Source organism: Onychomys torridus, chromosome 3, assembly GCF_903995425.1.
Source record: "Onychomys torridus chromosome 3, mOncTor1.1, whole genome shotgun sequence".
NCBI classification, from domain to species: Eukaryota; Metazoa; Chordata; class Mammalia; order Rodentia; family Cricetidae; genus Onychomys; species Onychomys torridus.
In genome coordinates, this window is record NC_050445.1 from 62,940,387 (window position 1) to 62,955,204 (window position 14,818).

Here is a 14,818-nt window from a genome sequence, read left to right on the forward strand (position 1 = left end):
TGGCCGACATCTGAAGAGACAATACAAAGGGCACTCATGGAAATGCCATAAAGATGTGAGAGAACTCAGAGAATTATTATTTCCTGATGCTTAGATTTAAAGCAAAAAAAAAAAAAAATGAGAAATTCAATTGATTTTTAAAGGACCAAAGCAATATTGTTCAATTTAATGGAAAAACCTCTAGAAGCTCAGATGATTAAGAAAGTCCAAACACTTCCCCTTTCACAGTGATTTTAAGCATCACCACCTCCTCATCTCTGGTCTACAGGTAAACAGACTTTGCTTCCTGAAGACCCCTTACACTGCCAATTTCTTCTGCAACAGAAAACAGACAACAAGATGAACTGCAAGGAAAAAAGTAAGACCAGAAACCTGAAACTCACACTTCCATCGTCAAAATCCTCATTGTAAAGACTCTCTTTATGGACACTGACTTCTTATAGGCCGCCTGGAAAACAATTTAAATTCTCTACAATGTTTATATATAGTTTTCACAGTGAAATAGCAAGCTTCTTATAAGACAAAAGTGTATGGTCCATGATTCAATCTTCTTAATTCCTTTTAATAAGTGTTCTCTATTTGCAAATAGATAAATGCCACGTGTCTTTATATTTTTAATAAATATCTACAACATAAAGAGGCAACCATGATCTTTTGTTTTCCCACTGAGATCTTGCAGTAACTAGTCAACAGCCAAAGTGGACCTCTATAATTCAAATGTCACACTGCAATTTCTAACTGGCAGCTTTCTGTGGGTTTCGTTTTACTTGCTCAGGAAACAATGAGGTATTTATTCTGATGTCAGTACAACTGTGGGAAGAGTTGAGAAATTTGTGTTTTCTTGAATTTTTAATCTGCAGAACTGGACAGCTGGTTACAAGAGGGGTACATGTTACTATTGCTTCAATAACTCTGTAACATACAATGAATCAAATCTTAGAGAATATGTGTTTGCCTTATAGCTTGCATTAAAGTTGATTTATACAACTGTAAAAAATTATAGCAGACTATCAATTGTAAAAGAATTGCACCTGCACAAAGTGTAAAAACCCCAGTGCCATCAGTGAAATTTTTATATCTAATGTAATACATACTATTAACAAACAGAACCTCAATCTTCTGCTCTCCCTCTAGAGGGAATTCCAGTTCCTTCCTCATAGGAATGTGTACTTTCTGGAAGCAGTTCCTTCTTGCCAAGTGCCTGCTACACAAGAACACAAAGGTCTTTACCTCAGTGTTCCTGGAAGCTTTAATTAATATAACCCAGGATCTGATGGCAGACAGCACCTTCCCATACCCCTCACAGATCCAGACCCCCATAACACACACACGTACACACACACACACACACACACACACACACACACACACACATTTATCTTGAGTTAGTGGATCTGAGGCTGGACAAGGGTGTTTGTATATTTCAAGAAGTACCAATACTTCTGGGCATGGTAATTATAATCCTATCACTTGCAATGTAGAGCAGGGAGTACCATAAGGTTTTTATACTAAAACATGAGATAGTTTTAAGCTATTTTTTAAGTCTTCAAATACTAACAACTATGTTATATTCATTTTAAATCCACATAATTATTAAATATAAGATATTGAATATGGTGGATTTTTTTTAAGTACCAAGTTGACAATATATAGTATTAAATTCAAAGCACAATGCATAGTGACAGAACTATTACTGAGCTAATAGCTTAATTCAAGAGGCACAGAGCATCTATACTGCATTCCCATGGGTGAGAATCCTTGACTCCTTATCAGTCACTAGCTGCAGTGTAGAATTTTGTTAGAATATTATCATTCTTGCCACTGTTTGCTTTTATTTATTTCTTTTGGCTTTTCGATGCTTTTAATTTTACTATATTTTTGTTTAAGCAACATAGCATTATTTTGGCAGAACTTTATAACAATTGGAATCATGCTGCACTTTTCTGTGGCTTTGTGTACAGTAGGACAATTCAGACTACACTAGTTGTGAGCTACTGATACAATGCTCACATACTGCTGAACTGTGAGAATATACCACAGTATATTTATGCATGCTTGTGTTAACAGAGATATCAGATGTCTTCTATTTTCCTATTAGAAGACTATATTATATAAGTTTTGAATTATATGTATGATATTTTTATTTTACTAAGATGTTTAACAAAAGATAGAATTTTTGGATGAATTTTGTTTGACAGTAACAAATTGTTTTTCCAAAGTGGCTGAGCCAACGTATTTTACTGTGTGCTCAGAATAAGAGTTCTCCTTATTTCTCATCTTCCTTTAACTTAAAATATCCAACTTAAATCAGTTCCACAGGTCTCAAATGGTATTTACTTTGGTTTTCAATTTCCACTTTCTGGCTGTCAGCAATTGAGTTGGTTATCATCTGCCACCAAGGCTTCTTAGGTGGCATGTCTGCTCAAGCCAGAGACCCACAGGTGGTCTTTTCCTATGGACTCAATCTCTATTGTCAATACTTTTATTTAGTTTCTGGCTGACTGTTTCACTCTCTTTAAAGTATTTGTTTGATAATTGTTAAGTTCCTAATTATAATGGTGCCCTTTGCTCAATCTTTTCCTTTATGGGACTTTTCCTTTTCAAATTAAAGACATATCAACACTGTTCTCTGTCGTCTTTATTTTAGTTCTACTTCTCATATTTGACTGGCCCTTCCACCCGCAATGGAATGTGGAGTCTGAGATGGGAGTTCAAGTTCTCTTTTTTCTCCCATTTACTGATGCGCTTTTTTCAATAATTTCTCAACTTCTATAGAAGATCTACATCAATAGCTAATCTGCCTATTCATGTGCTCTGCTGTCAAAATTACAGTAACCTAATAACAACAATCTCTTTTAAGGCATTGATAGGGTTGTCTTATTGCAGTGTTCTTTCATATATATAAAAGTTATACACACACATACACACACTGGCTTACCAAAGTCACTGAAAATGCCTTTAGATTTTACTAGAACTAGACTGAGTGTGCACATCAACTTAGAGAACACTGACTCAATGTAGCTCCAAGTCTTTTAATCTATGGGTAAAGTTTATTTGCCTTATATACACTTGGTTTAGCACATGTCAGTAAAAATTTATTGTCCCTTTGAGGATCTTCCATACACTTTATTTCTTGATATCTAGTAATGTGGTATTTTAAAACTTACAATTTTCTCCTCATTTGTAGACATTCAAATACATGTTATATCATGTATTCAGAAAACTTGCTAAAACCTTGTATTATTTTTGAATAATAGGTACTGCTCAAGTTTTCTAAGTAGACAGTCTCATCATCTGGGAACTGTACAAGTTTTATTTCTTCTTTTCTGATTTGTTTCTCTTCTTGCTTTCTAGCACACTGCTTGGTATTAACACGTGGTCAGCTTTGAAATGTTAAACTATACAGCATTCCTGGCTACACCCAATCAGGATGCGTGACCTTTGATAGATATTGTCAGATATGGTTTGATGACATTCTGCTTAAGTGACTTTTGCACAATTTTAATTTAATTTTATGTTTTATTTCTCATCACTGGGTTTTGAGACCAAGTTTGTAACTAATTAGTTCATTCATCTCACACTCTCAAGGGTTCACTACATTTCTGTCATAGAAGTTGTATGACTGTTAGTCTTACGTCTGCAGACAGAACTTCTGTGGAATTGGGTACACTTCATAATGGTTTACCGCATCTTCCTTGCCTTGCTTCTTTCTCCTTATTTCCTTGTATGTTCCACCCCCTTCCCTCACCTTCCTTCCTCCCTTTCTCCTGAGGCTGTTTATTACTCATGGTGTTTTGTTTCCCCATTTAGTTTTGTACTTTGAAACTGTAAACTCTTATTTCTCAAAACATTAACCTTTAGGCTTTGATTGAAGCGAACACACCCAAGAAATGACATGCTTGTATTTCTTGTGAAACTCAGCACAGATTTAAGCTGCTTTGATGATAATTTCTCACATAAAATGTTTTCTTCATCACTTAGCAATAAGCTATGATATCAGTAATTTTCCATGGGGTGGGTTTATTTCCATCTATAGAGAGAGTAGCCCATGGCATTCTAGCTGTATGATGAAGTTCTCCAATTATCCAGTTAATTTAGAGTATGGATGGCATTTTGTCCACAGTAACTCAAACCAATACCAATCACAGTATCATTAGAATAACTATGCATTAAGGATAAATATGACTGTAAGATGAATGAAAGAAGCCAGATATAAACAAGCACTTTAGATTTATTTCATTCAAATGATATCTAGAACTGGCCAGATTAACCTACAGTATGAGCAAGCAGACTGAATGGTGCCTCTGGCTGAGAAGAACTGCAAGGTCACTACTGGGACCATAGAAATGTCCTACAGTGTGACAGGGTGAAATGCTTCCTTACCAAACTGTTAGCTTAGACACATTAAAAGTGGTATAGTTTATCATATTCAAATTGCTCCTCATTGAAGTTGATTTCAAAATGGTGCTATAATAAAAATATTAAATTACACATTTAATATCTATGTAGCCCTCTTTTATCTTAATTTTATTTGTATAAAACAGCCATTTAAATCCCTTTAAAATGAGGAACTCCAGAACTCAGAGTTGTAGTATTGATATTCATTTCAAAGGACTGGGTCACTTATGGAGGTAGGCATAGAGCTGCCATGGAGAAGCCTGCACATGAATCCTTGCTTGGGTGGCCATTCATTATTGCACATGAAAATTCACTTCTATGACTGAGGCTATTTCTGAGTTAACACATTTCTAAGTAGAAGAAGGCCATTTGTGCAGTGCAGATCTTGGCATTATTTGGGTAGTTTTGACTATTGTGTTTCTCCTTCAAGAATGTTAGGTAGAAGTCATGGTCACCTGTGGTGAAGGGCAAAAGCTAGTACAAGTGTGAAGTCACAGAGCAGCAAGGGTGAGTATGATTGCACGTCCAGCCTCTTCCAATATCTACTCTCCAGTCTTGCTTTGTATGCTACTGATTCTCTTCCTGCATTCTATGAAGTTCTTGTTTGCTATCATATTTTCAACTACAAGTAACTCCACTCTCAACTTTTAATTTTGAAAAATGTTATATGTTAAATGTATTCTTTGATAAGTTCATACATGTATATGCTATAAGATAATATGCACTCCTACAGTCTCTCTCCAACTTCTCCAGAACCAGTGCTCACATGTCCCCTCCAAACTTCATGTCTTCTACTGTTTAAAAAAAACAGCTTACTGCCAACAGCTCCTCAGCTAGCTAACATCCTTTCATGATCAAAATCCTGGAAAGGCTAGAGATGAAGGAAGACACGGCAACAGAATGAAGGCTGTATATGACCTACCATAGCCACCATCATGTCAAATGGAGAACACTTGAGGCATTGCACTAAGATCAGGAATAGGGCTAGGGCATCACTGTCGCCACTCTCATTTAATACAGTGCCTGGGTAGAGAAAGCAGGCAAGGAAATAAAGAGGCTGCAATGGGAAAGTAAGCCAAAGTATGTCTATTTGCAGTTAATGTAAATCTACATATAAGGGCTGTAAAGATTCCACCAGAAATTCCAAGGTGGCAGATTACAAAGTTAACATACCAACATCAGCAGTTACCTTCCTACACACCACAATCAAACACATTGGAAACAGAATCAAGGAAACAATCCCATTCACAATAGCCTCAACCAGAAAGAAAAAGAAAAAAGAATACCTTGGGATAAGCCTAACCAATTATCTTAAGTATCTATATAATGAATACTTTAAAATATTGCCAGGCGGTGGTGGTGCATGCCTTAATCCCAGCACTCGGGAGGCAGAGCCAGTAGGATCTCTGTGAGTTCGAGACCAGCCTGGGCTACCAAGTGAGTTCCAGGAAAGGCGCAAAGCTACACAGAGAAACCCTGTCTCGAAAAACCAATAAACAAACAAACAAACAAACAAATAAATGAATGAATAAATAAATAAATAAATAAAGATAAAAATAAAATAAAATATTGACGAAAGAAACTGAAGACACTAGGAGCTAGAACCCCCATGTTCATGGATTAGTAGAATCAATATTACAAAAAATAGCCATCCCACCAAAAGCGATTATGGATTCAATGCCATTCCCATCAAATTCCAATGCAGTTCTTCACAGAAATTTTAAAAAATCATATGGAAGCACAAAGGACTCCAGATAGCCCAAACAATTCTGAACCACAAAAAAACTTCCAGATGTATCACAATTCCTGATTTTAAGTTATACCATGGAGTCACAAGGGTGGGTGGGGAGCGGAGGGGTGTATGGAGTGGACACAAAAACAGACACATTCATCAACAGAATAGAATTAAGGACCACCTAGATACATGTCTATGGACCTACTGCCCCTGACTTTTGTCAAATATGCTAGTAATACATGCTGGAGGGAAGACGGCATCTTCAGCCAATGGTGCTGGCAAGACTGGGGTCTGTCTGTAAGCAGAAGAACGAAACTGGATCCTTATCTCTCACCCTGAGGGAAAAATCAATGCCAAATGGATGAACAATCTCAACATTCAGTCTGAAACTCTGAAACATCAGAGGAAATAGTGAGATGCACACGCCAGAGTGTGGAGTCAGGTAGGGACTTTCTGAACAGGAAGTAAGAAACAGGACAGACTGTCAGCAAGTGGGGCTTCGTGAAACTAAAAATCTCTACACCACAAAGGAAACTATCAACTGACGGAAGAGGCACCCACAGAATGGGACATAAACCTTTGTCTGCTATGTATCTGACAAAGGGTTAATGTCCAGTATATACAAAGAACTAAAGAAAAAAAATAAATGCCAAGAAAATAATCAATCTAACTTTAAAAATGAGCTATGGAGTTCCAAAAAGAAGAAATACCAACAGGTAGGAAGTTTTTTGTTTTGTTTTGTTTTGATTTTCAAGAGAGGGTTTTACTGGGTAGCCCTGGCTGTCCTTGAACTCACCCTGTAGACCAGGCTGGCCTTGAGCTCAGAGACTCACCTGCCTCTTCCTCCCAAGTGTTGGAATTAAAGGCCTATGGCGCCACGCTCAGTGGTAAGAAATATTTGTAGAAGTGTAAGCCATCAGGAGAATGCAAATTAAAGCTATTCTCCAATTGTATCTTTACTTCCTTCATAGGATTTAATTCAGTTCAATTTCTTGGCTTTGTCTACTTTGGTGGTCATTCCTGTGAAAAGCAGAAATCAACTAACTATTGATACCTGTTATTAATGAGATAATAAGCTAATGGAAGATATTTATGAGCTAAGAAAGGCATTGACACCCATGGCACTATTGGCTCACTAAAAACAAAAGACTGAGTCCAGCTTCTGGGAGGGACCCAGAGGGATTGGTGAGTAGATGAAGTCTAAGCAGAGCCTGAAAGGCAACCAAGGAGATACGCAAGAACAACCAAGAGTCTTTACGGTGAACGCCAGTCCGGAAGACAAAACGGGGAGCCTACCCCAGCACAGACTGCCCACTGGAAGGCGAGCTGGCTTCCAGGAGAGAAGGGTTCATTTCTTTCTGTGATTCAGAACTTTAGAAGTCTTCTGGTAAAAATTATATTCAACTTACAAAATAAGACGGTTTCAAAGTTGGAAATATCATTTATACTTGTCCCCAGGCCACCTCTTTTGACTTCAAGCTTCGTGGTTTTCAGTGTGATACGGAATCACTCAAATATGCTGCTAGGCAGACAACTGAAAGTCTATGCTTTCAGATAAACGTACTGGCCTAGAAGGATTTGACAAAGAAGGCTTTCTGTTGTTTTTGGATCTAGTTCAGAAATGACTAATATTATACTGTGGCAAGTAGAAAGATAGGGACAGGAAAAATGTAATAGAAACACTTCCACTATAATTCTTAGGTACAAAATGATGAGCATGCTGAGGCAAAGGTTCCTGTCCTAATGCTTGCTATCCATGGCCCTGACTTTTTACTACCTGTGATCAGTCTTATATACAAAGATATTAACAAAATACATCGTGAGGTGCAGGGTGATGTTCAAGAATGGATACGGTCTCCAAAAGCATATTTTCTAAGAATCTCATGATTCTGTGTTTCAATGGTGGAGATCAGTAAAAATTTGAGGTTTATAAACAAAATGATACAGTTAAAGAATTTGAAAGATCCAACACTGGATCACTATGAAAATTCAGCTCTGAGTTATAAGTCAGGCTCCTCTTATCATCAGCTCATGAACCTTACTGTTATGACTACTTAGAGCTCAATACTTATTTTGGTTTGTCTACCCTATATCTTCATCCAAACATATAGTGAAAACTTAAGAACTCAGTATCAGAAGATTCTTCCCTCAAAAAGTAAACATTTTAAAGCAGAAAATAAATTGCTATGTATACTGTATTACATAAATATTGTACAGCCCTAAAATTAAGTTTCTTTGTAAAGTTTTCCCCTTTAATTTGAATCACAAAACATTTAAAGGGTTAGGAGTTAAATACACTTGTGGTTAAATACTAGGAAGTGAGTCCAACTTGCAGACCTGTATATAAAATGCATGTTATATTTTTCAAACCATTATTTTCAGATTATTATTCAATACAAAAAAAAAAAAACACGCAGCTCCAGAAACGCTTTTCAGGGAATAGGAAGTTAATAAGACGTGTAGAATATTTAATTTCACACACTGAGCAAGAGAGTACAGATAAGCAGATTTTTCTGCCAAAAACAAACCTTAAGGAAACGGTTGTTATTGTTATTGCAGTTGCCAGACATTCCTTGCAATTCAGCCGCAGTGTTCTAAAATATTGATAGAAACAATTAAAGAAGGCTTCCTCCCAACCCCAAGATAGCAGGATAGAAAAACCTCAAGGTTCCAGTGGTGGCTGGACCACACACTGCCCAGCACCAAGAAGACACTGAGGTAGCTGCACATTCAGTTCCCCAGATCACAAACACAGGATTACGTCTCTCTGCATTGTTATGTTCATAGTACTAAAAGGCGAGCAACAAATATTGCTATCTGTTGCTCACACAGAACAAGCTGTTTCCAGCCAGCAATAGCAAACAGCCTGAGTTCAACTCAGTGCTAGCCCTATAATGTTTCCCCACAAAATGACATTTGTGAACATTTTTAATACTTAGGCAACCACAGTTTCTATTACAGTTTTGCATCCAATTGTTACATGTTAACAGAAGCAATAAGAACAAATATTCCGGTGGGTAGCTGCTTGAAATTGCATACAATACCTGAAAGATTCTAAGACAAAAAATGTCACAATATTATTATAATACGAATTTCTAGTAACAAAAACAAATCTTAAAAGAAAAGATTAAGTTGTATTTTAAGAGAGAGAGCTTTGTTTTCTGGTGATGGTTAATCATGTTATAATCTGTTGCCTAAAGATAGGTTAAAATGTCATTTGTGATAAATGGCTTGACAATGTGATAAATGCTCCATTATCAAAGGATTTTTAAGGAAATAAAGTAATCATATAATGTTAGAAGTACTTGCACACTGACTCCTTTTCACTTCAGTGTGACCGCATCTATTTTCTGAACCAAAGAGACTCAACTGCAGTTAATATCGTTTCCAGCCTGAGCACACAGCACTCCAAAATACATAACGTTCTTGTGTAGAAATGTAGCCAAAACAACAAACACAGTCCATAAAATAAATAACAGAACAATATCACCTAACCACTACCAGCTGAAGAATGATAGTTACAGATTCTAATGGGAGATTAAATGTTGTTAAATTCTACTTGAAAGTTTTACCATACACTCAGAGTTTCGTGGTATGGTGTTGACTGAGGGATTTATTGAGTCTTCCATGGTTACCTTTTAAATTGGAAAGAAAGAGAGAAAGAAAAGAAGAAAAGAGGGAGGGAGGGAAAGAAAAAAGGGAGGGAGGGAGGAAAAAGTCCCAGTGAGCATAATAGTTCTCTTAAGCCCAGAAATGTGATCACTGATCGCAGATGTGCATGTGTGTGAACCGTTCAGCCTTCAGATTTCCATCTCCTGCTCTTTGGGGTCCCCTCCTATTCTTTGGCCTCTAGGCAGGGCCACTTGTGCTTTTCCAGATTAGAAGAGTTAACAGAGAGTGCAGACACAGGAATGCACATTCAAACAGAATGGGCTGTTTGCTTATTGGAAACTCTTCTAGTTTAAATATTTGGAGAAAAGCAGAAGCAGCAGAAATTTAAATAGTTTGAGGATTATCTATACATTTCAAATTCTATTAGAGCATGACTTATAATTTCCTAAAGCGTTACAGCAGATGAACAGAGGCGTAAGTAATACACGACAATCTCTCCTTTCACAAAGGGCCAGTGTCCTTTAACAACTGCAGGAAATATTTCTCACATCCAGATGTTTCCTGTACAGCCAATTCAAGCAACCTGTCAACGTGATGTGCTCCAAGTTAAAATGAACCCTGCATAATTTGATCAAAACCAGAAGGACTGCACCCTTCTGTGGGCAGCACTCATCTCAGCCCTCACTTGGGAAGTAGCTAGTGGAACGTGGTGGCTCTTTGTGTAATCAGAGGGTTTTCTGGCTGTGTCCAGACAAGGTCATAGGAGATATTAGCAAATAAAATGATCCTAAATTTGAAATTACAAGATGATTCTGCGAATTACAAGAGAAGTGAACAGCCCTGAGACTGACTGTACATATTCAGACCTGTCCTAACAAAGATACGCAAATCAATAAACTGCTCAATTATATATGAAATTAAATCAATTATTCAAGGCCCATCTATTCACTGGATATCCAATACTGGTCTTTCTCGTTTCCTTCACATCTTGGTCATTTTACTTTTCATTAACAGAGGAAAAGAGTAAACAGAAAACAGAGATAACACTCCAATCCTCCAACTTAATATTTGGTAGCATTAATTAAAAATCTGAATCAAGTGCCAACATTGGAAGCTCTAACAGTGGAGTAAATTGTCATTGTTTGTACAGCTTTCATCTCTCCTGTGAACAGAAAATTAATGGCTGCTTTTGCCTGAGCCTGCTGTGGGAAGGCACTGTGGAACACTGAGAAAGGAGAACACTGTAAGGAACACACAAAGGAAGTCTGACTTCAAGGAAGTCAATGTTACTTGCATTAACACAGTAGAGAGCTTTGGAATTCGACAGTTATAACTCCTAAAAGGAAGAGAACATTCAACTCAATCCTTTTTGTAAAACATTCTGTATCAATTAATCTTCTCTTCAGACTCTATGTAGATGACACTTATACATTGCTGCCTACAGTAAAGCAAGTTTTCAAGTTTTCAATGTCCCTATTATTAGAAGCACAGAACAAAGGCTCACAGACCTGAAGAATGACAAGAAACGCCATCACTCAAAACAAGAATCCTCTTAACACCTTTTGTTGCCCAGTTATTCTGTGTCTGAATAGAGTCAGAGCCATGAGAGGCGTCCCATGTGCTCCACTCAATAACAGCCCAGTGCATTGTGGGGCTTGAGTTCTGGGGCCAGGGACAGAGCACCGGTCTGAAATCTGCTAACCACTAGCTGAACAGCGAGAAAAAACCTTGGTTACTGGATTTGTAGGAGGAAAAAAATCTCTCTCTAGGGCTTTAAAGGGTCAGTGAGACTGACTCCTGGAAAAGTTTATGATCACAGTTTTACTCACTCTTTTCCCCAAAAAATACATGCTCATGTGCCAATGAACTCTATTTGCTTTTTCCAAATAAATAAGTAAATAAAATCCACACACCAAGCAGAAACTTGGTATGAGACATGTTCCTAAGTATAACTGCTTAGCAGATTCTTCATTTATTCAAACTATGAAATGAGAAGATCTCCTCCCTTTCTTTTTCCCTCTTCTGTCTTCTCTCCTTCCTCCTCTCTTCCCTCCTTCCCTATCTCTGCCTCTACACACACACACACACACACACACACACACACACACACACACACACACACACACGGGGGGGGGGGGGGAGGGGGAGAGATAGACAGACAGATAGACTTTAGAAGCTTATGTTGAAACTTTCAGGGGGCTAAATGTGATCAATCAGTGCCTCAAAGTAACTAGAAGAAACATGATCTCAGATACACAACTTTTACTGGAGGAGTTTTAAAATGACTGGATTATCTTAGCGCCCCTCCCTGACTTGGAGACCTGTTCTCTTTAGTTAAACACAGGGAAACAAAACAAAATCAACACCATGTCAGGCAGACCTTGAACTCAAGTTCTTCAGGTCTCCTCCCTGTGCTTCCCCAGGGCTGGGATGCTCTGTAGGCTCCCACACCCAGGCCTAGATGGGATACTCACTAAGTGTGAACCATTAGCCACTAGCCGGAGTTCTGAGATGTAGTCTAACCCCTGTACTTCACAGCCAATGATATAGTGGCACCCAGCCTTAGCTGGGTCTCTTCTTTCTCCTGAGGTCTCCATAGTCCTCAGACTTTCAGGGACAAAACTTTTTTTCTCAGAGTAGAAAGGAAAAAATCTAAACCTGTAGAAAATGATTCTCTAAACCTACAGCAGGTTTACAGCCTAGATGCGTCTAATAAAGCATAAAACACTAGAGTAAGGAATTGTAAACTAGGCCAAATATTTGAGGAGATCTTGTGTTTAGTTTCAAAATCTTAGATAATGTATTTTTAGCCTTGGTATTCCAGTACAATAAGAAAAGTCTTGTCAAATATACTTCACAAGTGCAAAACGAAATGGAGGACATAACTCTAAGAGACAATTCAGTCATGGACAATGTCTCTACTATATTTTTCTTTGATCTAAATTTAATTGATGCCAATCACAGTGGCTCATACTTGTAATCCCAGAAGCAGGGAAGCTGAGGGGAAAGGTTGCTATGAGTTCAAAGACAATCTGGGCCAGCTTGCACATAGGGTGAACCTGTCTCAAGAAACAAACAAAAATAGAACAAAACAAAATGTTAATTGATTTGCAACCTGCAATTTTCTAATATAACAATCGGAGAATGTGTTCTCATTATACCACAAACACATGAAAATTTAATATACACTCGGGTTAAGACATGGTAAATTAAATATACATGAAAAAGACCTCAATGTCCACTCATTAATCTCTTTCTGTGTCCTAGATGAAAGCAAAAACATAGTCTGGATAAATAATATATTCAGATGTGCACAAGTTAAAGGTCTGAAATCTCACTGTGATATATCAGCTGACATAAAGAATATTTATTTATCTGAGCATTTACATGTTTATAAAGTATGAAATACTACAATTAAATTGTTGATGAATCTTTTGACACGCCAATATGAAACATACGCATACTTGAATGTGTTTGTAATAAAGTGTGTTGTCCCAGTCCATCAGTGTGCACTTGGCATTGACATTAGAAACAGGCCAACGTCTGTGTCTCATTACAGCACACAAGGGTTCCGGAGAGCCGTGTTCACTGGGGGTTTAGTGTTGACTCATTTACTTGATCTTCTGCAGAGCTCAGGATGTAAGATCATTCCAATATGTACCTGTGCCATGGGACATGTACTAGTGAAAATGCTTTGCTCTGCATTATGTTAGCACAGATCACTCTGAGCACATCCAAAAAACGTTTTCTTCCTGGGGTGAGGGGGAGTCTCTGGAGAACCTCAGTCATCTCCGGTGCTTCTCTGTCTATGTTTGTGTATGTGTGTGTGTGTTCATTTAAATGTTTTACTGATTCTTCCAAAGGGAAAAAAGTATTACATACCATTTTAGAACATTTGGAAACAATTGAAAATATATAAAGCAGAAAGAAAAACTATCTAATTCCAATATTACAGACGGCCATAATTTATATGGGTACTGCTTGTTTCTATGAATTGCTTCTCAATTGTGTGTTAAAAGTTAACACTGATTTGCTTCCACAGTGTTCCAGATACCATGAATCACTTTATAAGAGAATCAGAATATCACTTTATAAGAATATCAGGTACAAGTGGTATTTCTTTCCCAAGAGGTCATATTTCAGCCCAGTGTAGCCCACATCTTTAGGAAACTGCAAAGAGCCTGAGATACAGGAGCGACCTGGTGAGAAGTTCAGGAAGGAACAGTTGTGGTCCCTACCTCATCATCATCAGCATCATACTGGGCATAGTGGCGCTCCAGCAGCTCCCTCTGGCGTCTCTCCTGTTCCAGGGTTTGGCTTATCAACTGGGCAACCTCGCTCACTTGTCCTGGTTTTTCTCGACCAATAACGAACCTGTGGAATGGTTAACAGAAGGTAATACAGTCACAATTAGCCAGCTAAGGAGAGTGGCCACACTCAAGCCAGAGCAATGTCTTTTTAGACTAAAAAGTACTATGACCCATGTATTTCATATAGCTAAGAGAGGATAGTTTTACTCAGCAAGGGAAGCAACGTTACACACACAGCTAAGCTAAGGAAAAAGAAGGGTGAAAATAGAGGACCATCCACAAAGAATTAACACTCTCAGCAAAGTCATCACAGATGTAATCTCTCCTGCAGTTCTTGACACATTTTGATGACTTAAGAAATGGAGGCTAGCACATTGTCTCCTGTACCCAAGGATCTAAAACATTTCCATAAAAACATCCCATAATATTGCACAAACTGCTTGGAAAACATTTTGCAGGAGGCTAAGCACTGGGTGGCTAGTGGAGGATCACTGACTTTTGCTGAATTATTAAGACTTTGGTGACAAGGAGGAGAAATACAAGAGTTCTGTTGTAATCTGATTTTAAAGAGAAAAATTATAGAAGAGTGGTATACTAAACCAAGGGGTGTGTGTGTGTGCATGTGCACATATGTGCGTGTGTGTATGTGTGTGTGTGTGTGTGCACGCGCGCGCCCCTGTGGTTCAAGAAACAAGAGGAAAACATCTGTTGACATCAATTTGTATAAGATGCTAAATTAAAAGAAATAAACTGGAAAAACACT

The 14,818-nt window shown here is 37.9% G+C and overlaps 1 protein-coding gene across 9 annotated transcripts in view; it reads right to left on the reverse strand.

Moving 5' to 3' along the window:
- Positions 1-14,818, reverse strand: part of Ppp1r9a (protein phosphatase 1 regulatory subunit 9A) — a 262,484-nt gene that overhangs the window by 74,224 nt on the left and 173,442 nt on the right. For 5 of the 9 annotated variants that reach the window (XM_036182883.1, XM_036182886.1, XM_036182881.1 and 2 more), the window contains exon 6: positions 13,984-14,119. In XM_036182883.1, coding sequence (XP_036038776.1) covers positions 13,984-14,119 — 136 coding nt within the window. Of the gene's footprint in view, positions 1-8,661; positions 8,728-13,983; positions 14,120-14,818 lie in introns of all 9 variants that reach the window. The other 4 variants (XM_036182878.1, XM_036182880.1, XM_036182877.1 and 1 more) reach the window with 1 other exon arrangement.